Below are 24,578 nucleotides of genomic sequence, written 5' to 3' on the forward strand. Positions count from 1 at the left end.
TTTTTTTTCAACGTGTATTTATTTTTGGGACAGAGAGAGACAGAGCATGAACGGGGGAGGGGCAGAGAGAGAGGGAGACACAGAATCGGAAGCAGGCTCCAGGCTCTGAGCCATCAGCCCAGAGCCCGACGCGGGGCTCGAACTCACGGACCGCGAGATCGTGACCTGGCTGAAGTCGGACGCTTAACCGACTGCGCCACCCAGGCGCCCCTAAAAAAATTTTTAATGTTTACTCATTTTTGAGAGAGAGTGTGTGTGTGTGTGTGCGCGCGCGTAGGGGAGGGGCAGAGAGAGAGGGAGACACAGAAATAGAAGCAGGCTCCAGGCTCCGAGCTGTCACCACAGAGCCCGACGCTGGGCTTGAACCCACAGCCGTAAGATCATGACCTGAGCTGAAGTTGGACGCTTCACCCAGGCGCCCCAAGGCAGTATTTTAAAATGTCACTAGACATATAGTGACCTATTAATTCCACTTTTAGGTTTTTTTACTCAAGAGACATTAAAGCCTACATCCACACAGTCTTCTACATGAATATTCATAGCAGCTTCATTCTCGTTAGCCGAAAAATGGAAACCATCCAAACATCCATCGATAGGTGAATCGATACAGAAAATGTAATATATCCACACCAGGGAATACTACCCTGCAATTAAAAGAAAAAAAAAAAGAATAGGTTTGTGTCATGGCCTGGATAGATCTCAAGATGATGGTGCTGAGTTTAAAACACACACGCGGGGCGCCTGGGTGGCGCAGTCGGTTAAGCGTCCGACTTCAGCCAGGTCACGATCTCGCGGTCCAGGAGTTCGAGCCCCGCGTCAGGCTCTGGGCTGATGGCTCGGAGACTGGAGCCTGTTTCCGATTCTGTGTCTCCCTCTCTCTCTGCCCCTCCCCCGTTCATGCTCTGTCTCTCTCTGTTCCAAAAAATTAAATAAAAACGTTGGAAAAAAAAAAAAACAAAAAAAAACCACACACGCACATTCTAAAAAATGCAAATATAATCTCTAGTGATAAAAGGCAGATCAATGGCTGCCTGGGACAGAGGGAGGGTTGCAGAGGGTTGCAAAGTGCCTGAAGGAATTTGTGGGTAGTGGAAATGTACTGTGTTTTGAACGTGTCTATGTGTTTCACGGGTGTATATAGTCATCACAACTCATTTGTATGCTTTAGTGAGTATAATTTATTGTCCATTGATTTCATTTCAATAGACTTAATTTTTTTTTTTTTAATGCCTGAGTACAAATTAAACACCGTGGCCTGGGACCATATTCCTAAGAACAGAAGGGGCCTGTGTAAATAAGAAAGGAAACTCAATCGCCTCTTGGCCTTTTGGCTCAGATCAAGCGTCGTATCTGTTCTTACCAGTTTTATAACTGATACATCCTCTCTCCGAGGGCAATATATTAAATGGATTTGGGGAGCAGGGAGATGGCCTAGGAGCTTGCTCCGTCCCCTCCATGCATCGAGCTGGTTAAAAAAACGAGAAGAAAGAAAAAATCAACCTCTCTGCCCCAGCAAATACACCAATAAACATGTAAGTCATAAAGGCCTGAGGTTTGATCGTGAGCCAAAAAAAAAAAAAAAAAAAAAAAAAAGAGGAGAGAGAGAGAGAAGCAGTGAGCTGTGTAGTTGTTGTTAAGAGAGAGGAAGAACCACTAATTCCTGAAGGAATGATCTCTGTTTGCATTTGGGCCTGCCTGAGACTGAGCTGTCAGGACGTGATTTACCAGGGACTCCCTGGACAAGAGAGTGAAGGGCACACCCAGAAATGCTGGAAGGAGTGCTCCCACAGGGATGGCGAGTTTGTGCGAGTATCTTCCTTTTTTTTTTTTTTTTTTTTAATGTTTGTTTATTTTTGAGAGAGAGAGTGCAAATGCAAGCAGGGGAGGGGCAGACAGAGAGGGAGACCCAGAATCTGAAGCAGGCTCCAGGCTGTGAGCTGTCAGCACAGAGCCCGACTTGGGGCTGGACCCTGTCCATGTGACATAGTTAGACACTCAACCGGCTGAGCCACCCAGGAGCCCCAGTGTGCTGGTGTCGTCTAAAGGGCATCAGTTCATCTTTGTGTCTACAGAACCCAGCAAAGATTTTTTGTTGTTTAATGAATGAAGTGTGTATAAATTTAGCTGTCCTCAAAGTTCCGAAACTGTACTCACTGATAGTTGATTTTTATTAATGCAAAAGTATGTTTCGCAGGGGTTCAATTCTTGCAGTTTTGAAAGCAAGTTAAATTAGCTACTACGAATAGCCTTGCCAAAAAGTAGTCATCTCCAAGGGTCCTGCCGTAATCTATGTGTTCACAGGATCATATGGAGAATAATGACAAGAATAAAAATGAAAAGCCGCACGAGTTCTCTTCTCCCTCTAGCGTAGCACAGGTACTATACGCTCTCCATTATTTCTTGCTCAGGGCTTCATACTGCCCCCACCAGAGCCTGGCCTCATGCTCTCCAGCACACAGGAAGCCCACCTACGGTCCCACAGACTCCCACACACACACACACACACTACAGGTGCATCGGGGCTGTGGCCTGTCGCTCCCACGGCAGGCAGGTGTGGGAGAGGCTGGGAGGTCTGTTCCTGGTTCCTTCACCTGCTCTTTCCTCCAAACTGACTTTTCTTTGACATTGTAATTAGGCTTGATGACCTATTTCTGCTCAATTTCAAGTACATTAGTGTTTAAGTGACATTTTGCGAGCGGGGGATGGGTACACAGTCATCTGGGATGTTCTAAATTCTAATCCAGTGACACAGAAATAGACTTTTGGAATATAACTTATTAGTTCATTGGGGTGTGGCTGATGCAGAATATTGAGGTAGATGTTCCCATAAATAAATGCCCCAGCTGACCCAGTGAAGGAATCTAGTCAGTGGACAAAGCTACTATCTCAATATTTTTTGTTAATGTTTGTTTATTTTTGAGAGACAGTGCAAGTGGGGGAAGGATAGAGATGGGGGACAGAGGATTTGAAGCAGGCTCTGTGCTGACAGCAATGAGCCTGATGTGGCATTCGAACTCACGAACTGTGGGATCATGACCTGAGCCAAAGTTGGACGCTCAACCAACTGAACCACCCAGGTGGCCCATTTCAATATTCTTTTTTAAAATAACTTAAAAAGTTTTTTTTAAGTATTTATTTATTTTTGAGAGAGAGACAGACAGAGGGTGAGTAAGGAGGGGCAGAGAGAGAGAGAGGGAGGGAGGGACACAGAATCCAAAGCAGGCTCCAGGCTCTAAGCTGTCTGCCTAGAGCCTGATGTGGGACTCAAATTCAGGAACCATGAAATCATGACCTGAGCTGAAGTTGGACGCCTAACCTACTGAGCCACCCAGGCCCCCCCGCCCCCGCCACCATCTCAGTATTCTTAAATAAAGGATACACTTGTAAAGGCACAGATGTTAGGTGCCAGCTTTGAGCTTGAGGAGTTGCAAAGTTTCTTTTGAGATAAGAGAAGATCTCACTGTATCTCTGCCCACACATCTTGTATAATCCCCGATATGCATTCAGTAGGTCATTATCAAGCACCTACTGTGTGCCCTCGGGGGACTAGAGCAGTGAACAAAATAGATGAAGTTCCCATTCCACAGATGGAATCCGCACCTGATTCTTCAGGGTAGGTGTGCAGTCTCCGCATTGTCTCAGCGCCCGTCTCCCCAGGAGCACGCCATCTAGAGGCCGGCCTTCCCACCCGCCCCTGCCCACACGGGCCATTTGCAAGCCTGTTGTTACTGAGCATGAACTTGGCCTTCTTCTGGCTAAACGAGACCTGAGTTTGCACTGACCGGCCTTCCCTTTGTCCTTCAAGCTGCAGCAGTTTTTCGGCAACATGTTGGAAGAGCACCAGAAGCTCACAGTTCGTGCCAAGTTACAGACAATAAAGAACAAAAATCTGGAAAACAAAAAGCGCAACGCCAGGATGACAGCGTGGCTACGGAAAAACACGTAACTGAGCGGCGGCCACTTCCGGCACCCCTCAGGCCCGTCATAATGTACTTTGTGCAGAGTTCTGTCCTCCAATACTTTGTGAGTCTGGAAAACCTCATGTTCTGTCATTCGTGTGTCCATCACATTTGCTCCTGGGAGTCCTTTCCGTCCTTCCCATATTGTCACGTTCGGCCCTCAGGCTCAGTGATGGCTGAGGGTTTTGCCAGTGCTGCTCCGTTCCGGGGGGGCGGGGCCCCCGCGGGGAGATTTCATGTTGGGCTACAAAACCACAGAATTTACTTTAACTGCCTTGTGAAAACAAATTCACCTTAGAAGAGTCTTGCTTGTTCTGTTGTGAAAGTCAGTGGGATGTTAAATCCTTGGCCAAAAGCGCACATTCTTTTCTGAGGGAAATACGGATTTGCAATACTCTGGGGTTTATTTAGTGCAGTATTTAAAAGTGTAATGAGCAAATAACACAGCAGTGTAAAGGAACAGAAACCAGAAAAACTAATAGTCCCTAGCACGCAGAAAAGCCACGGAAAGCAAATTTTAAAAAGAAGAAATAGGTCGTTTTATGAGCCGTGTTAAGTGCCCTCAAGGCAAGCGATGTGTCTGCCTGTTTCTCTCTCCCCACAGTGCCCGTTGCCTGTGTCACACTTTACAGGCTACCAAGCCTTTATTGTGTCACGAAGGATCCACAAAGTGCCCTTGGGATTGCTGTCGTGGAGGCCGGAATGAGAGGAAGGCTTTGCTCTGAAGCTGGAGACTGCGTACCCACCTGTGGGCCAGACGCTCATTTGGCCAAAGTCTCTGTGCAAAAATAATGCTGTCAACAGACAGTAGCAATTAGGGGCAGATCTTCAGCCCCAGGGAAGTGGCCAAATACAGAGAAATAGAGCTAAAAGGCCAACATGCTAACCAGAGCATAATCTTTACAGTCAAGCCCTCAGGGGACTAAGTTTGAAACGCGGTTTCATCTGGCCAAATCGAACCTGCTTGTAGTTTGGAGAACTTTAAAGGCGTTCATCAGTTACGATGTATGGAATTAGCTTAGTTTCGTTACACAGGATTAAATCGGGACCGCTAAAGCAAGGCATCCTGCTCTAGGCTTTGTGTGATTTCTGTGTTTTCACGCTGATTTTGTTTTTGTTGAATGGGGGTAAAACCACAGATCTCTGATCTACCTCAGAGTGATGTAAACATTAAGAAATATGCCAGTTAAATGCCTTAAAGATGTTGTATAAACTCAAGGCAACGTGATCTCAAGTTTTTCCCTCTTGCTGGAGTAAGTCGATGTAGTCGCAAGTGAAGCAGAACCAGTTTCGTTTTGTATTTGTCTCACACAAAGAGGCTCCTGAGTGAGTGGATGTGGCCATGAAAACCAACCAAAGCACCACCCACCCCCCAGACTTGACCATGGGTCGTAGGTCAGAGTCGTCTTCTCCAAATTTACAAATTTAAAACGGGGGCGCCTGGGTGGCTCAGTTGGTTAAGTGTCCGACTTTGCCTTGGGTCGTGATCTCACGGTTCCTGGTTTCGAGCCCTGTATTGGGCTCTGTGCTGACAGCTCAGAGCCTGGAGCCTGCTTCAGATCCGGTGTCTCCCCCTCTCTCTGCCCCTTCTCCACTCATGCTCTGTCTCTCTCTCTCAAAAATAAACATGAAAAAAAATTAAAAGAAAAAGAAATTTTAAATGTAAGCAATAGAATATCACCATGCATCCAAGTCATTATGTGTAAGATATCTCCCGGTATTTTCTAGACCATCCGTTCTCTATTTCCTATATTTCCTCTGATGACAGTCCCCATTTCCAATAACCATGTCACCTGTATCTTTTCTTCCACGTTCCTCTTCCTCCTCTTCCTCTCCCTCCTTATCCCTCTTGGGCTCCCTTCTCCCTTTCCAGCAACCTCTGCCTGCCTTCTGCCTGGCTGTCTGCCCCTCCTGCGACCTTGGTCTTGCTACCCCACTGTGCTCTCCATCCAAGTGTGCTGGGAGGCTCTGACACTGGTCACCAGGTGCGGGTGACACCGCCGAGGACTGCCTGATCCCACCAGAGGAGTGCCCAAGTGCCACTCTCCAACTATCTGTTGAAGATCAAAATCCAGTTACATCTTAGCTTCTGTAGTAAATAAAAAGCACTTAAAGAGCTTATGGGGCACCTGGGTGGCTCAGTCGGTTAAGTGTCCGACTTCGGCTTAGGTCATGATCTCACTCACGGTTTGTGGGTTTGAGCCCCGCATCAGGGTCTGTGCTGACAGCTCAGAGCTTGGAGCCTGCTTCAGATTCTGTGTCTCCCTCTGTCTCTGCCCCTCCCCTGCTCACACTCTGTTTCTCTCAAAAATAAATAAACACTCATTTTTTTTTTTTAAAGAGCTTATCAAATGCCCACCTGATTGGTTAATAGTCCTTCCTCTGAATATGAAAAAGAATTCTGAGTAATATACATTTGTCTTACTTGGATGAAGACAGTTATTCCAGATAGGCATTGCATTTTATCATATTGTACTTACCCTTGGTATAAAGTGAAGTAATTATTGAGTCACTACTGAGATAGCAAGGAGTCAGGGAGGGATACTGATGTAGATTTGTGTAAAGGGCATAAATACTCCAATCACCAATAACCCAGCTTACCTATTAGTGCCCCACCTATAAAACCACTTCTCCAAGCCATCCAGTTTACCCAGTTTGCTCTGTACTGTTCACCTTATAAAAAAAAAAAAAAGTTTATAAGATGTACAATGTGATCGTGACTGTTTTCCATTTGGTAACTAGAAATGAAAAGTTTTCCTTACAATCTTCTGCTTCTTTCCTGATCAACCCACTCAGTGACTTCCCATCGCTGACTTTAAAGGAAAGAACAGATGCCTTGGTCTTGAGGACTGGAGATCGTCTGTAATTTAGAGCTCTGGGGTCAAGCTGCACTGCAGTTTATTCTGAGGAATGAATGAAGGAGAGAAACGAGCTTTATTTTGTTTTTAATTTTTTTAGTGTTTATTTTTGAGAGAGAGAGAGCGTGAGCAGGGGAGGAGCAGAGAGAGGCAGACACAGAATCTGAAGCAGGCTCCTGGCTCTGAGCTGTCAGCACAGAGCCGGATGCATGGCTCGAATTCACAAACTGCAAGATCATGACCTGAGCCAAAGTCAGAGGCTTAACCAACTGAGCCACCCAGGCTCCCTGAGATGAGCTTTAAAAGGGAAGCCTGCTCGATTGCTTTTTCTGTTTGCTTCAACAAATGCTATCTTTTTTCCATCCAAACTCTAGCAGGATTAACATGGCCAGAGCAAAGCCTTAATGGGGTTCACAGTAAATAGAACTGCCTCCCTCACGCGGAGGAGCAGGAATCAGCATTCGAGACCATGTAAATATTGCTTTTGGCCCGCTCTTCTCTGGAATCCAACAACATTCAGCAAAGATATTCCTTACAACACACATATCTAAGAGTCATGTGGACTTTTCCTCTTCTCCTTCATAAACAGGTTGGTCCTTAAGGTGAGGCAGAGCTAGGCAGGCCTCTTTATGAGGGGGAGTCAGGGGTGGGGCCGGGGAGACCCATGACCCGGAGTGGGTGGGGGAGTTTGGGTGGGCGATGGGGGAGTCTGTACAGTGGGGAGCAGCTTGGTACAGGATGGCAGAGCCCAGGAAGGTGAGTAGGACATGCACACGGGGCAGGGAGGGGCTTACAACATGGAGAGTCAGAGCCAAACAGGGTAAGGTGGACATCTAGCAGGGGTCCACCTAGCATGGGCAGTCGGAGCCCAAACAGGGTGAGAATGGGGAGTCCAAGCCCTAGTGGGGTAAAGGGGACTTTCAGAGCCAGGGCAGTGACCCAGCATGAGGTAAGGGAGCCTGAGGATGGTGAGGAGGGCATCACGTGGGGTGGGGGGAGGACAGTGATGGGAGCTTGGTGACCACAGATGAGTGAATCATATCCAAAGATACATAAATGATAATAGGACCCAGGTTTCTCACTGTTGGAGAAGAGCATAGCAAACATTCAAAAAGGGAAACCTAGAAGGGACCTTTTGTCGTTGGATTGGAGTCGGAGGTATGGATGTGAACAGTCCTCACAGTTTTCAGTATATGGATAGAGTCCTGCATAGACATGTAAATGTGTGTAGACGCATCTTGCCCCTTCTGTAGACGAACAGATGTGTAGGTACAGATACGTATACAGATACGGATATAGATATACATGTCAACATCAATCCTACCTTCTCAGCAGGGAGGGCCTGGGAGCAGCCACACCCTACCAACAACGAACACAGCTAGTGCCCAGATCTTGGCTTCTAAACACCATGGTCTACTATGCAAACCAGGGCTCCACAGAGAAATGGCTGATTTCAGGGCTTTCATGGGAAAGGGACAATTCGAGACGGAATGTCTTTTTGTACCGAAAGACAAGGAAGTGTTCAAAGAATGATGGGAACATTGATACTTAAGCCGGCTTGAAGCACCCCCCTTTTAGTCCAATCTGGGAAAATTTGAGCATCATAATAAAGACAGCAAGTTATCAAATAGACTCATGAATCTATAGTTTTCTGTCTAATGAACAATTGAAATGTTGATGAGGAAAAGGATATATACACAATTTCAAGGCAACTTACCATAAAACACGAATAAATTACAAAGGGAAAGTGAGTAATTTACAATTATCACCTGGCAGACATCCCCTCACTCCACCCGTGAGTGTGAACATCATCCCAGTGGAATTAATTAAAAAAAAAATTGCTCTGTTTAAAAAGGCGAGATGACACTTTTGTTATATCCTTGACAAACCTCCATGACATGAATCTAACCATGAGGAAACATCGGACAAACCCAAATTAAGGTACATGCCAGAAAGCAGTCTTCAGAAGCCTCAAGGTCACAGAAGTAAAGGAAATATAGAGGATAGAGGACCATCTTAGACTGAAGGGAATTAAAGATACATGACGACAAAGTGTAATGTGATTCTGAACTGGATCCTTTTGCTATGAAGAACATTACTGGGACAACTGGAAATATTTGGAGTCTGAGGATTAGATACTAGAAATGTATCGACATTAATTTTCTGACTCTGCAGGTGTGTTGTATTAGGTAGAAAATATCCCTGGTTGTAGGAAGTACACATTGGGGCGCCTGGGTGGCGCAGTCGGTTAAGCGACCGACTTCAGCCAGGTCACGATCTCGTGGTCCATGAGTTCGAGCCCCGCGTCAGGCTCTGGGCTGATGGCTCAGAGCCTGGAGCCTGTTTCCGATTCTGTGTCTCCCTCTCTCTCTGCCCCTTCCGCATTCATGCTCTGTCTCTCTCTGTCCCAAAAATAAATAAAAACGTTGAAAAAAAAATAAAAAAAAAAGTACACATCAAGGGGTGAATGGGGCATCCGGTGACAACTCACTCTTAATGATTCAGGAAAAAATATTTTTGTATTGTAATTCCAATTTTTCTATAAATGTGTGATTAAATAAACTTAAAAATAAATGTTATTTTTTAGTAAAACTATAATATATTTTTCTTTCAAATCATTTTTTTCCTTTCAGGCATGGTAACAGCCACTCATAGTCCTAAAGTTTATCTGTTAAACATTTCAGTTAACACAAAGTAAAAACTTAGGTTGTCCCAAGAAACCTAATGTCTTGTTTCAGCCAATATTTTCCTAGAGGAAATTTTAGTCCTAGAGGGACTAAAAACTTAAAAAATTATTGGGCACCAGTGTGACTCAGTTGGTTGGGTGTCTGACTCTTAGTTTCAGGTCAGTATGATCCCAGGGTCTTGGGATCAAGCCCTGTGTCGGGCTCGGTGATGAGCATGGAGCCTGCTTGGACTCATTTCTCTCTCTCTCCCTCTCTCTCTCTCTCTCTCTCTCTCCTTCTCTCTGTCTCTCTCCCCCTCCCTCTCTCTGAAAAAGTGTTATTCAAGGGGTGCCTGGGTCATTCAGTTGGTTAAGCATCTGACTTTGGCTCAGGTCATGATCTCACGGTTCATTGAGCCCCGCATCGGGCTAGGTGCTGTCAGCATGGAACCTGCTTCAGATCCTCTGTCCCCTCCTCTCTTTGTCCTTCCCTCTCCCTCTCTCTCTCTCTCTCTCAAAAATAAACATTACAAAAAAAAAAAAAAAGAATGGCCCCTCAACACTAGCATCTCTTACATGGGATCAACACAGTCTGATAATTTCACCAATTCATGCGAACCAGGCCTTAGTGAGGCCGTCGGTCTGAGGCCTCATTTAGGAGATTGTCCTAAGAATGCCCTGTGACAGAGGATAGGTATGGTTTCTTTCAGAAGGCGTTTCTTGGACTTCAACAGTGAGCAGAAGGCCTTCCGAATCACCAGTGCCAGATGGTGGCTTCAGTCTTAGGAGCTTCTGTGAAAGCTAGGCAGGGGGAGGGGACAGATTTCTTCCATAAGGTTGGTGTTCTCCCTGCCCCCGCACCAACACACCCCCTGATTTTACAGAAAATACACTCTTTTTATAAATAGGTACAGAGTGGGGCACCTGGGTGGCTCAGGCGGTTAAGCATCTGACTTCGGTTCAGGTCATGATCTCGCAGTCTGTGAGTTCGAGCCCCGAGTCCGGCTCCGTGCTGACAGCTCAGAGCCTGAGGCCTGCTTCAGATTCTGTGTCTCCCTCTCTTGCTCCTTCCCCATTCATGCTCTGGTTTTCTCTGTCTCTCAAAAATGACTAAACGTTAAAATATGAAAAAATAAAAACACTTAAAAAATTTTTAATTAAAAAAAAAAGAGCTTATTTTAGAACTCCCTTTGAAGTTCTCTGGTTCAATGACTAGGACTTGAGCTGGTCATTTGCTTCCTGTAAGTGCCCAGCACACTCACAAATGGCCATGTTGTCCCACCTCCTCCCGGTGACAGTGGCTAAACAGCAGCCGCTGGGGCCTTGAAGGTGCTTGTTCGCTAAGTACCCCCTTGTAATTAACCTGATCGATGGGCAGTGTCAGCGCTGCGTCCAAGGCCAGGGGCGTGATCAGAATCCCACCTTGAGAGTCTATTTTCTGGGAGTCGGCTGCCCTCCCTCAGGCCTCAGTCAGGAAATCAGAAACCAGATCTGCTTTTTTTGGACTCAGAGAATTTACCATTTAAAAAAAAAAAAAATGGTATAGAGGAGCCTGCGGGGCTCAGTTGGTGAGTGTCTCACTTTTGATTTTGGCTCAGGTCATGGTCCCAGAGTCATGGGATCCGTTCTCTGAAGAGAATTTCTCTCTTTCTCTTTTTCTTCATTTTTTTTTAACGTTTATTCATTTTTGAAAGACAGAGGGGTGAGCGGGGGAGGGGCAGAGAGAGAGAGGGAGACACAGAATCCGAAGCAGGCTCCAGGCTCTGAGCGGTCAGCACCGAGCCCATCGTGGGATTTGAACCCATGAACCGAGAGATCATGACCTGAGCAGAAGTGGGACGCTTAACCGACTCAGCCACCCAGGTGCCCCTCCAAAGAGAATTTCTTAAGAGATTGTTAAGATTCTCCCTCTCTCTCCCCATGCCCCTCTCCCCTTCTCATGCTGTCCCTCTCCCTAAAATAAAAAATAAACTGGTGCATCTGGGTGGCCCAGTCGGTCGGGCTTTTGAGTTCAACTCAGGTCATGATCTCAAGGTTCGTGAGTTCGAGCCCCACGTGGGGCTGTCTGCTGACAGCGCAGAGCCGGCTTCAGATCCTGTCCCCTCCCCCACTGGTGCATGCGTATTCACTCTCTCTCAAAAATAAATCTTTAAAAATAAAATAGTACATCAATAAATAGTATATAAGGAACCGAAGGGTTAAAAGAGTAACAATGAGATAACCTCAAGGGGGGTGAAAAAAACCTGCAAGAAACGGCTAGCACCTCCCGGACAGGAGTAACAAGCGGAAGAGGTGAGCTTATGCAGAACCTAGAGGCAGGTGCTGCTGCCTCAGAAGCTCAGAGAAAGGGCGGGCAGGGCGGGGACCCAGACCTTGAGCACGGGGCCCCTGGCACTCTGAGGCGACACACCAGGCTCGGTCTCGGAGACCACGGGGAATATCCCAGGAACTGGAATCCAACAACCACCCTCAGGAGAAAGGGTCATTGCTGGGGTGATGATGGCAGAGCGGGAAGCGAAGAGGAAGGAGCAAGCCCCTTCGCCCCACCCCAGGTTTTCCGTGAGCCTCAGCGCCCCCTGCTGGCAGAGCTGGCACAGCCCGGATTTCGGTTTGCAGAGCCGGGTCCTGCCCTCGCTACAGCAGAGAACAAGGAGGATTTGGGACTGAGAGACGGTGGCCTCCTAACCAACTCAGGTCAGTGTAATTGTTCCGATTTCAACACACGGGGCAACAGACGCAGAAGCCAGAATTTAACACACACGCTGTGTACTGCCAAACCTCATTTACTGTGGCATTTTCTTTTACCTATCAGTTCAGGACACGGTGAAGATGCTCTTATAGGAATGCTGTTAATCCACACACACTATGGGCCAGAACTAGAGAGCGGGCAAGCTTTTTTTTTTTCAAGTTTATTTATTTATTTTGAGAGAGACACAGACAGCACAGTGGGGGAGGGGCAGAGAGAGAGAGAGGGAGACAGAGAATCCCAAGCAGGCTCCAGGCTCTGAGCTGTCAGCGCAGAGCCGATGTGGGGCTGGAACTTACCAACAGCAAGATCGTGCATGCCCCGAGCTGAAACCAGGAGTCAGATGCTTAACCGAGGCATCCAGCTGCCCCTCAAGTAAGCAGCTCTTGGAAAAACAGGCAATGCTTCATGCAGGCACAGCCTTCAGAACAAAAGAAAACTTTCTAAGAATGATTTGTATAAGAACATTAGATTTGGACCTGTATTGAAAAGAAACTTTAGGTAAATGCATTTAAAGAGGTTATTGGATCTACTTTGCAAACACTATTTACATAGATTTTTAGGGAATGGCCAAAGTTCTAAAATAACTAGCTTCACGTTGTCAAATCATTAATTGCTATGGTTTATAATTACATTTAAAACCTATGGATTATACAGAAAGTATAGCCTAAGGATACTTTATTGATAGAAATAAACTTTATTCATGTAAATGTGACTCACAGATATGCTTATGTTACTCCTGAAAGCTAGCTTTAGTGGTAACACTCCATTCCTACAGGTTTCATAAACCACATATGGCCATGAAAAGGATTTAAGTGAGGGGTGCCTGGGTGGCTCAGTCGGTTAAGCGTCTGACTTCGGCTCAGGTCACGATGCTCAGGTCATGATCTCACGGCTTGTGGGTTCGAGCCCCGCGTCGGGCTCTGTGCTGACAGTTCAGAGCCTGGAGCCTGCTTCAGATTCTGTGTCTGCCTCTCCCCTGCTTGCATTCTCTCTCTCAAAAATAAATAAATGTTAAAAAAAATTTTTTAAAGGCTCTAAGTGACTCCAAAGTTAAAAATCCCAGAAATTTAATTTAATATGAATTCCAAATGCAGATGTCAAATTTGTGAAAAAGTGCTGAATTTATTGGTGCATTTTGACTGTCCTTAGTGAGTTTTTCCTTTGAAAGCAATTAATGATTTTCATCTTTTTATGTATTTTTTTACACTTGAAATTGGAAACTCTCTTCCTCTGAGCAATCCTTTTCCTTGGTAACTTGAAAGTAATGCAAAATGCATTAGTGATTTTCTGTAGCGTTTCTTGGAAGTATGCTATGGATTCTATAGATGTTGATTAAGCACCGCCAATTCCTTGATTATGTCAGCCACCAATGGGGGGCAGGGGAGGACTCAGGCAAAGGGAAGCCCAAAAGGGTTCTTGTTCCCAAACTCCATTTCACTTGAGATGGCTCTGGTTTTGTGGGTTTCACGCGTTGGGGTTGATTTAGAGGAAAATCTAAAAAATGACGTTTGAAAACTGATGGACTCCGTGATCTCCAAAGCCCTTTCCAGGCGCAACATCACAAAGACATCTAGCTTGTTTGCTCCTCAAGAACCTTCTAGACAAATCATGTTATTCTGCAGCCTCTGTAGGTCCCACACATGCCCTCCTCAGACGCCCGTCGCTTACCTCTGACATGACTCACCTAGGGCTGTAGAAGAGGTCAAACAAATGATATTTGGTGGGCATGAAAATTCTGGACCAGCGTCCATTTACTGATGCTTGGCCGGTAAGAAACGTGCCCTCCACAGGGCGTTCTTGAAGATTTTCTCTCTGGATTGAGGTTTTGCGCCATCTGCTGGGCATATTTATTTTGCACATACTCTGAGAAACTGCGTTTATTCTCAGACCTAGGTTTCAAAATATTTATTACTAATTTTAAAAACTGTAAAATAGATGGTTAGTCTAGGAAACATGTAAGTGTAGGGGATAACGAAGGGTAAAACAAAAATACAAAGATACCTACTATTCTTAATGACAGTTCCTTGTGCATGCACACAGGAATATGTTGTCTTTTGGTTTTGGCTTGTGTTTTTTTAATTTTAATTTTATTTTAGAGAGGGAGAGAGAAAGAAAGAGAGAGAGAGACCAGGGTAAAGGGGCAGAGGAGGAGAGTGAGAGAATCCCAAGGAGGAATCCCACAGCCCTGGGATCGTGACCTGAGTCGAAATCGAGAGTGGGACCCTCAACTGACTGAGCCACCCAGGCGCCCCTTGTGGTTTTTTTTAAACACAAATTTGAGATCAACACTGTATTAGTTTAGGTTGTGTCAGTAGTAAAAGGAGAAGACACATCGCAGATCTAAGATTCATGGGGAGGGACGGTTGTGTGATTTACTTTTGCTACGCAAGGCAGGAATCTTATGTTCCAATTTAACAGGCAGGCAGGATAGAGGTAGGGTTAGGGGACTGGGTGAGACCCTAGAAGAGTGCCCTACAGTGCTCAGAATCACAGGAAACAGATCCCCAAGTTACTATTTCCAGTGGTAAATGTGGCCTCCCGCTTTTCTCTTAGTGGATATGTCGTGAGCCCCAATGTGCTAGTCACTGAGACACGTGTTCTAGAACCAGGAGGCCTTACAGATGCTGCTTTGAAGTGAGAGAAGGCCAGGAGGGGACGTAAGTGTGTACAGAAGCAACTATAAATACAGACTTAGAAACACGGAAGCAGGGAGCTTATCCTAATTGGGTAAAGGGACTGTGTGGAACACATAAGTGGGTCCTGAAGGTGGGAACGTTCCTTGCATTTAGGAACGGCTAATGGAAGTCAGGTTGAGGGAAGGCTGCGGTGACAGTGAGCTGGGAAAGTAAATGTAGGTCATGTCACGGATGGCCTGAAATACGGGCCAAGGATCACACAGCATCACCAAGGTGTTGGAAGGGGAAAACGACACAATGGAATCCATTTTAGGAGGATGTCACTGTGGTCGTGATGTGTGAGGGCGTGAAGGACTGAAGGCGGAGACACCAGGTTCGAGTCAGAAGGTGGCTTTGTAGGTATGGGAGGTATTAAACAGACATGAAAAATCACTATTCGGCGGACCTAGGAACAGAGCGCGGTCAGGAAACCACAGTCCACGAATAATGACTGCTAAATAAAGCAAAATTTGGACCCAGTTGTGAAAGAAATCGGACAGCAAACATGGCCCTGTGGATCTTTAACGATATGCAGCCTTCCAATTTACATCATGCACGCTGACGGAAACCGGACATCCTTGAAACTGCAAGCCTCAGGCTTCCAGAGCAAGCCTGGGGCCTGAGAGACATCCTGGAAAGACAGAAAATGGAACAGAATGGGGACATGCACAGACAAGTCACCTTGCTACTGGAGTGGTAGGGGGTGGGGGTGGGGCAGCCAGCCCTGCACGTCCTGGCCTCCATCAGTGAAAGGACCAGAGGGCCTTCCAGGCTTGATTGTAAGCCAAGAGCACATGTGGAGGCTGACACCCAGAGCAGGGGGGTGGTGGGAAACTTTCCAAGTCAACATCTCTCTGCTCTCCCCGGTTCACCTCCCCAGTCCCTTTTCCCATTATCTGTCATCAAATAGCTGTCCCAGAAAGCCTGGCCTCCATGCATGGTCTCCAGACAATCAGAGAAAATCAGCCTGGAACCTTTCCAAAGGCACTGGGGTAAACATCACAAATAACTGATAAAGAATACGTAAGACAACAAATATACCAGAAAGCAGAGGAAAATACAAAGAAACTTCTCCATGGAATAAAATATTAGGAAAATATTTCTTCTTTGAAACAAGAGTTCAAATTGTAGATAGGACTCAAATATGGTAAAAGGAGACAAGTAAATCGAGCAGACAGAAGCAGACCTAATGAGATTTATATGCACAAATGCTCATATTAGAAGAAAAAAAGGAATAGGGGTGTCTGGGTGGCTTAGTCATCTAAGTGTCCAACTTCAGCTCAGGTCATGATCCCACAGTTCATGGGTTCAAGCCCCACGTTGGGCTCTGTGCTGACGGGTCAGAGCCTTGAGCCTGTTTCAGATTTTGTGTCTTCGTTTCTCTCTGCCCACCCCCTCAAAAATAAATAAACATTAAAAAATGTTTTTTAAAAGGAAAAAAAGGAATAAAAGCCAATGAGCTGAGCATGCATCTTAAGACAAAAGAAAAATAACACGAAAAGAGACCCAAAGATATGAAATAGAAAAAAATATATATATAAGAATGAATGAATGAATGGAAGGAAGAGAAAGAAGGAAAGAGAAAGAAAGGAAGAAAGAAGGAATGAAAGAAAAAGAGCTTTTTTTGATAGGATGAGAAATGTCTAAGAGAGAAGGCACAGATAGCATTAGGAATAAAAAGGGAAACATAACTACAGATACTTCTGACAGAAAACATAATGATGTTTTGAACAAATTTATGTCAATAACATTGAAAACTTGGAAAAAATGGTTAAGCTCCTAGAAAAATGTGATTTACCAAAATACCTCTAGGGGGAAAAAATACACCCTGTAGATTCTCATCTGAAATGTTCTTTCTTTCTCTCTTGCTTGCTTGCTTGCTTGCTTGCTTTTTCTTTCTGTCTTTCTTTTTAATGTTTATTTATTTATTTTGAAAGAGAGAGAGAAAGAGAGACAGTGTGTGTGCACGGGAGTGGGGAAGGGCAGAGGAAGAGAAATAGAATCTTAAGCAGGCTTCATGTGTAGTGTGGAGCCGGACGCGGGGCTCCATCCCATGACTGTCAGATTATGTGAGATCGTGAACTGATCGGAAAGCAAGAGTCAGCCACTAACCCCCTGAGTCACCCAGGCGCCCCTGGAATGTGCTTTCTTAACATTCAAGTATGTATATCTTTCTTCCTGTTAACAAATACATTTCCACAGCATCATTTTAAGGGCTAGATTGTATTACATAATTTTGTTTAATAAAGAAGTCGTTAAATTTTTGCTCTCCCAACCTAGCAACTCTATAATGTAGCAATTAAAACAAGATGCTAAATTTTTGCAAAGAACTTTATCTTTCCTTAGAAGAAGTCCCTCAGAGTTAATTGCTGGGTCAAAGATGCCTCTCTAAAGATTTTTTACACACCACCTGTCTATAGTTTTTTTAAGGCATGATGGGAAGTCACTTCTAGAAGACAGAACAACAGAAACAAATTGAGGTACGGCAAATACAAAACGTGTCCTGAAATTGGGAAGTAGTTCATGAAGAAACAAATGTTACTATGACATTAGTAAATGAAAATAGCACAGCAATATTTACTTAATAGTTATGCTAATAGCAATAGTAAATATACAGTAATAGTAGTGTCATAGTAATAATAGTAAAACAATTCAATCTTTTTTTAAAACATTTTTAACGTTTATTTATTTTTGAGAGACAGCAACAGAGCGCGAGTGGGGGAGGGGCAGAGAGAGAGAGACAGGCACACACAGAATCTGAAGCAGGCTCCAGGCTCTGAGCTGTCAGCACAGAGCTCGACACGGGGCTCGAACCCGCAAACCAGGAGATCGTGGGCTGAGTAGAAGTCAGATGCTGAACTAAGCCACCCAGGCGCCCCAAACAATTCAGTCTTTTTCAAAAGAAAGCAGTTTGCCTGCACACCATAGAAACTTCTACTGATCTTTGCTCAGGTTACAAATTGTGTGAAATCAGTTTGACTAGTTTTCCAGAACAGAGATGCTGGAGCTCTCAAAACTACATACCTCTGCTGACGCTCTTCTCCCTTGCCTCATTCATGTCATCTGCCAGCAGCCACTCTATTGTTGTCTGGGAAAGGCATTTAGTAGAGTCTATAAATACACAGATGCTATCTCCATGCACTTGTGGCTCAGCCTTACCGTAGCCTGGACAACGCCTCCACCTGCCAGCAGACCCTTCTGAAAGATGGGAGACTCCCCCTACCTATAGCTCTTACTTAGAGCAGCTCCATCCGCCTGGAATGCCCTTCCCACTGTCTCTCTACCTAGTTTCTCCGTTCTTTTTTCAAAATGAACTCAATTGGCACCTCTTCTCCGGAGCCCTCCTTGATATCCCTTTCCAGGGAAAGCCACTAGTCTCTCTACCCCATCCCCTGGCCCTGGCAGAGTCCTGAGCAATTATGATGCATATGTTGTATCTGTTTGATTTACATATCTCCTTCTAGACTTAGGAGCTCTTTAGAGAGAGAACCATGTGTTACTTGTCTTGTTATCTTTCACACAGTTCCTGGAAGGTAACAGGTATGTAATCAATGCCTGCTGAGTGAATGGTTGGAAAAGCAGATGCCCCTGGACGCCTCTGGAGCTGGAGCCACGGCTCCTGGCTCGGGTTATCAGCTCCATGCACAATCGGACTTCCATGGAGATTTCCCGCTAGGAAGTCTGCCTTTTCAAAAGTACAACTTATTACAGTTTCATAGTGTAAAAGCACCTTAATCAAACACTAGCACAGTGAATCCACAGCAACAGTGCCCAGACAATGAAGATTATTCTCAGTTGGATTCTTTCATTAGACTGTTAATAAGCCCAGTGCGAGCTTGTCCAGTAGCCGACAAGGACGCTAACACATTTAGGAAGATAAAACTAGAAACTTACCTACCGCAGATTTCCTCCCTAGATGCTTACCGCTCTCGGAGCCAGTGACTTTTTGATTATTTCATAAGCAACACCTTACACCATACTGAATTTATTGAAATTGTTTGGCCTACAAGTAACAGATTGTCTCAGATCTCTTCCTTTTTTTTTTTTATTGTTTATTTATTTATTTTGAGAGAGAGAAAGAGGGCGGGGGGGGGGGCGGGGGCCGAGAGAAAAAGGAAGAGAGAATCCCAAGCAGGAGCAGTGCTGTCAGCACAGAACCCAACACAGGGCTTGAACTCATGAAACCGTGAGATCATGACCTGAGCTGAAATCAAGAGCCAGTCACCCAGGCACCCACAGATCCCTTTCTTTCCTACATGAAGGGTAGTATACTTCCTTACCCGGAGAGTAGATATTCTATCACACTCTGTTATTTTCATTAAATAATACAGTCTATAGATCACTCTGTATCACATCATAGGGATCTTTCCTACTCTCTTCTCATGTTTATGGTACACATGGATATACCATACTTTATTCAACCACTTGCCCGTATATGGGCACTCCAATATTTTGCAATAATAAGTGTTATCATGATAAATAAGCTTATAGAGCCATGTTCCCTGTATAGTACAGTGTATGTTACACATTAATATTCAACTAGCTACAAACTGATAAAATAAGTTAACACAGCTCTCCAACGCAAAGATTTTTACTCTCCAGGAATTAGTAAGTGAACCGAAGAGTGTTTTAGTACGTGAATCCTTCACTTGAAAAAGCAACCAATTTTAAATATTGTCCAGAAAACCTGAAGACATCTGAAGATGAAAGAAATCATAGTTTCTTAGCAAAAGCTATGTAGAAAATGCAATACATTCAGGAATAGCAAATTTAGTGAGGTATTATTAATTTTTATTCCATCTTTTAAGATTAAATTTTAATCTTTGTGAAAACATGATGTAAAACTCTTCTGAAGGTTTGCCAGTTAAACCATGAGTTTGAACAGCTAATAGATTTTGCTTGAGAAAATTGGAAATAGTACAGGATAATTATTTTGTATGATTTATTTTCTTTTTTCAATTGAAGCAACAAGAGGAAGTAATAATTTTCAGTCCCCTGGCGCACTGTTCTTTCTTAGCACTTTAATTTTTTTTTTTTTTTTTAAGTTTTCAGTTGGAACTTTTGGTTGGTGAAAATCCTCATTCTTTAGACGGCTTTCCTCCATCTGGTTTTAAGAGGATTCCTGTCCTTGCGTTCGGCCCTTGATGTGATCATACCTTCTGTGTTCATCTTGTGTGGTAAAATCAGGGACGAGTACCTTTTCCTGTGGAATGTGTAAGAACAGAGCCAAATGCTGGCCAAAGAATGTATATTTGTAAGATGTGATTGTGGGAAAGCCTGGTGGGATTTTTAGCTGCTTTGAGGTTTTTGGATCTTTCATCAGCGAGATGGGATTGGCAATCCTTAAATGGCAAGATGGCAACATTTTTATATGCAAAGTTTCCTGTGTGATCTCAAAAATATAGCAGTTTCTTAGCGGATATAAAGTTTAGATCAAATACACTTAATTCTGGCACCACCGTAAAGTATTGTATCGTTGCCAGATGGATTGCAAGCTCTTATAACTGAAGATTTTGTTTCTTTTCCCTTGTTCTTTGTAGCAAAAGTAATTAGGAGTAAAATGGTGGTTTTTTACCCTCTAATTCACAAATGAACGGGGCGGGTATCAACCTGCCAGTGAAGCGGTTTTAATGACTCACAGCACAATATCAGAGTCCTGGTGGCAGAGGACAATCGTTAGAGGGCTGTAATTTAGAGATTAATATATACCTTAGGCACGACTTGTAAACATGACCTGGCTTTCTCTTGGGACCACACAATTTTTTCCCTAAATGGTTTTTAGCTTAAATGTATATATGTTTAAATTTTGATCTGCAAGGTTTACTGTGTAATCTGAAAGATACAGCAGTTTGCTTAAAGGATGTAAAGTTTAAATCAAATATACTTAATCCTGGCACAACCTTAAGGTTTTGTAGCATTGCCAGATGGGTTATAAGCTTTTCTAAGTGAAGATTTTGTTTCCTCTCCTTGTTCTTTTTAAGAACACTATATATATACTTTATATATATATATACTGTACTATGTATACTGTAATGTATACTATATAAATAACAATGTATAGATAATATATAATATATACAAATTATACATAATATGAATAATATATAAAATATGATTATAATATTATATTACAAGATATTATAATACATGAATATATGAATCATAATATATCACATAGTGTAAATGATGCAAATAATAAAAATAAGAATATATAAATAATATATAATTTTACAGTGGTAATATAATACTATAATATTAATGTAGTTATACATTACATAATATAAATTGTATGATAAAATAATTACAAATTATATAATAATATAGTTATAAATTACATAATAATACAATATAAACTATACTTTATAGATACTATATATGTGTGTGTGTGTATATAAAGTATCTCTATTTTGAGATACTATGTGGGGGTGTGTATGCTGTTTACACTGAAATATAAATACAGCCTGGGAGCAACTGGGGTTAACATTTGTTGAACATTTGCAGTCAACGTAGGAGACTCAATAGTAAAGTCAAAACTTAAGCTTGAGACTCACTGCTTCGGGGCGATGGGAGATGGTGAGCAGATGTACCTTCATTCCCTGATGTCGTATGATTTTAGAACAGGGTCTCGGTGGAAGAGAAAGTCAAGGATCACTCTCCACCCCTGACATCCACCCCCCTTCCCATTTGCCACCTCTGCTCCTCTCCACCATTATTAAAAAAGCATTCAACTGTAGGAGGACCTTAGAGGCCTTGTGTCTTTTTCCCTGGAGGGCTCTACGGTTTCTCAGCAAAACAAAGGAAACAAGGAAGAACATTTTCTCTTGTTTCCACTATTCCTTCCTTCTTTTTCATCCAACTGAAAGGTATGTGCTCTTTCTCTTTACCCCCCATCGCTGGGCTTGATGAGTCGACTCTCCTTAGGAAGGAGAGAGTGAGGGAGAGTGGGAGGTCAGTCATTTCAAGGATGCTCCTTTTCTGAGGATGCATGTAAACTTGATTCCCTCTGAGGCTGGTAGAGAGAGACAAGGCTAAAGCAGGCCACCAGATATTGACTCGGAATAAATACTGTGATGCTACTGTGTTGTCGTTCAGAGTGGGAAAAAATTGGGGTCCTGTTGTTACAGTGTGGACTGAAATAAAAACGGCAGCAAAGAAATGCATAGAAAAGAAACTTACGGCGGTCTGGAGCGAAGAACCTCCATCCCTAAAAGGTGGGATGAGTAGTTGGAAGTATATCTATCAGGACAATGCTGTGGCAGGGAGGAAGAATTTCCTCTGCCCTTCAAGATTTTTCTCACTGGACTTAGAATCAAATCGACAGGAGACAGATTAACAGGAGAAAATCAGATTGAATAGTGTACATACGGGGAATCTACATGGACATGGGCATTTCAAAGACAGTAAGGCAACAGGACACTTACACGAACTAAGAAGGGGCTGGGGGTCTGAAGATAGGAACAGGAGGAAAACTCAGCAGGAAGGTGAAAGGGGATGTTTGAAAAACAGAGGTGCCCTCTTATGTCGATACGTTTCTTAGGTAAAGGGGAGTCTCTGTTACTGGCTCTCATCCTGGTGCAAACAGGCAGTTGAGGGGGGAGTGTGTGTAAAGAGCTTTTCCTGAGTCTGCTGGGTTTTGATTGCGTTTCACTTGCAATAATGTTCATGCCAAAGGTCCCCCTACAGCGGAAAATGGCCTAATCTTCTGGCGTCATTAAAGAGCTGTCTTCCTTCTTTCCTTTCCATTGATGGGGCAGGCTAAACACACAGCTTTGTGGTTTTTGTAGTCTTTGAAATTGCAAGGAAGAATGAAAATGTGTAATTCAGGAGATCCAGTTATAACTAAGGTGTGACTGGAGAGGCCCTTGTGGCTGCGGATCTTTAAGTGACCCAGATATGCTTTTCAGGAGGTTTAGTTACAGAGTGATGCCCAGTTACCACATTCTGGCAATGGCATTAACACCCCTGTGGTCACATTGTCAATTTCCGGTGACCGTCCCTTGAAATTACTTTAAAAGCATGATGTTTGTTTTCACATTATTTTATATTGAGCCACAGAAGGGTGTGTGTATGTGTGTGTGATGTATATTTTATATTATTTATATATCTTTATAAAATATATATAGTATATATATATAGTATACTATATATTTATAAAAATATATATTTACAGCAATATATATATAAGATATATATAACTAGGATACATACTTATATTTTGTAAATAAAGTTGTTTCTAAAGTGTCCACATTGTTTATCTAAAAAACACCCCCAAAGGCTTGGATCCAAGTTACTATGAATACTTTTGGACAAATGGCAGTCGAGGTTTTGTTAGAGGTTATTGTGCAGTTTTGTGGCTTTGAAACCAGCTGACTCAGCTGGGAGGGAGCAGCAGGGGAACGGCTTAATTGATCACCAGCACAGTGTTTCTCTTTACCAGGGTGTCCCTGGTGGGATCTGCTTCACCTGTCAATTACCTCAGTGACTTATCATTTGTAGCAGGTATGGGAAACTAAGGCTGGAGACAGAATGAGGTTAAAATAGCTCGAATCTCTACTGTGAGTCGCAGCTTTTAATGAAAACCTTTCGATCCATTCACTACCACACTATGCATTTGAATGTTCTCTATGGATGTCTATGTGTGTGTCTTTTCTAAATATTTTCTGAGGAGTGTCTTCCAGATAGTTCTCAGATTACACAGCTTTATCAGCTCCTGAATAAAAGCAGAGGTCAACTTTTGGGCTAGAGTATAAACTGAACATTTTTCTTGCTTTGATAATTTGCTAGTGTCATTCGGGATAAAAAGTAAAAAAATAGGGGCGCCTGAGTGGCTCGGTTGGTTGAGCATCTGACTTCAGCTCAGGTCATGATGTCGCAGTTTGTGAGTTCGAGCCCCACATGGGATTCTCTGCGGTCAGCATAGAGTGTGTTTCAGATCCTCTGTTCCCCTCTCTCTGCCCCTTCCCCCACACTCAAAAATAAATAAACATTGAAAAGAAAAAAGAAAAAAATGTACTTATTCCACCTTATGGAAGATATAATCAGCCCTTGGGGCACCTGAGTGGCTCAGTCAGTAACGACCTGACTCTTGATCTCAGCTCAGGTCTTGATCTTAGGGTCGTGAGTTCAAGCCCTGTGTTAGCCTCCTCGCTAGGCATGAAGCCTATTTAAAAAACAAAACAGAAAAGGATATAATAAGCCCTCAAAAATTCAACTCTATGGTGCTGGGGGCATCCTAAAAATAAATGTGAACGATTCAAGTGTGAGCCATTTTCCTGCATTCCCCTCCATGACCAGTGCCCCAGAGTGACCAGGAAGATGATCTGGACCTGGGCTGCTTCTAGGGTGACATAGTTCCCAAAGCCTCCATAGAGCCAGCAACTTGCCAGGCGATGTGATTCTGAGGTTTCAAGGTAAACAATTTATCCATGGTGGCTCCTACCCTAAGCCAACTACTTCATTTGATGTTCAATCAAAGAAACAATGATTTATCCTGATGTTGGTGAAATGTCTGGCTGTATAGAGCTATTCTCTATGCAGCATTTTCTGAAGGCGTTTTCAACGTTTATTTATTTTTGGGACAGAGAGAGACAGAGCATGAACGGGGGAGGGGCAGAGAGAGAGGGAGACACAGAATCGGAAACAGGCTCCAGGCTCTGAGCCATCAGCCCAGAG

General features: G+C 43.7%; 2 protein-coding genes and 1 non-coding gene across 3 annotated transcripts in view; all 3 read left to right on the forward strand.

Moving 5' to 3' along the window:
* LVRN (laeverin) overlaps window positions 1–5,177 on the forward strand; it is a 77,768-nt gene extending 72,591 nt beyond the window's left edge. Inside the window, exons 20-21 of the mRNA XM_040444273.1 lie at window positions 3,806–4,023; window positions 4,564–5,177. Of these exons, the coding sequence (XP_040300207.1) occupies window positions 3,806–3,946 (141 nt within the window). The 3' untranslated portion in view covers window positions 3,947–4,023; window positions 4,564–5,177. The remainder of the gene's footprint in view (window positions 1–3,805; window positions 4,024–4,563) is intronic.
* ARL14EPL (ARF like GTPase 14 effector protein like) overlaps window positions 1–24,578 on the forward strand; it is a 39,637-nt gene that overhangs the window by 1,921 nt on the left and 13,138 nt on the right. Inside the window, exon 2 of the mRNA XM_040444275.1 lies at window positions 13,854–13,999. The gene's annotated coding sequence lies outside the window, so the exon portion shown is untranslated. The remainder of the gene's footprint in view (window positions 1–13,853; window positions 14,000–24,578) is intronic.
* Window positions 1,312–1,504, forward strand: LOC121010890 (U2 spliceosomal RNA). The gene has a single exon (XR_005781407.1). It is a non-coding gene; the product is annotated as a U2 spliceosomal RNA (small nuclear RNA).

Source organism: Herpailurus yagouaroundi, unplaced genomic scaffold, assembly GCF_014898765.1.
Source record: "Herpailurus yagouaroundi ecotype Mexico unplaced genomic scaffold, PumYag 192, whole genome shotgun sequence".
In the NCBI taxonomy this organism is placed as follows: Eukaryota; Metazoa; Chordata; class Mammalia; order Carnivora; family Felidae; genus Herpailurus; species Herpailurus yagouaroundi.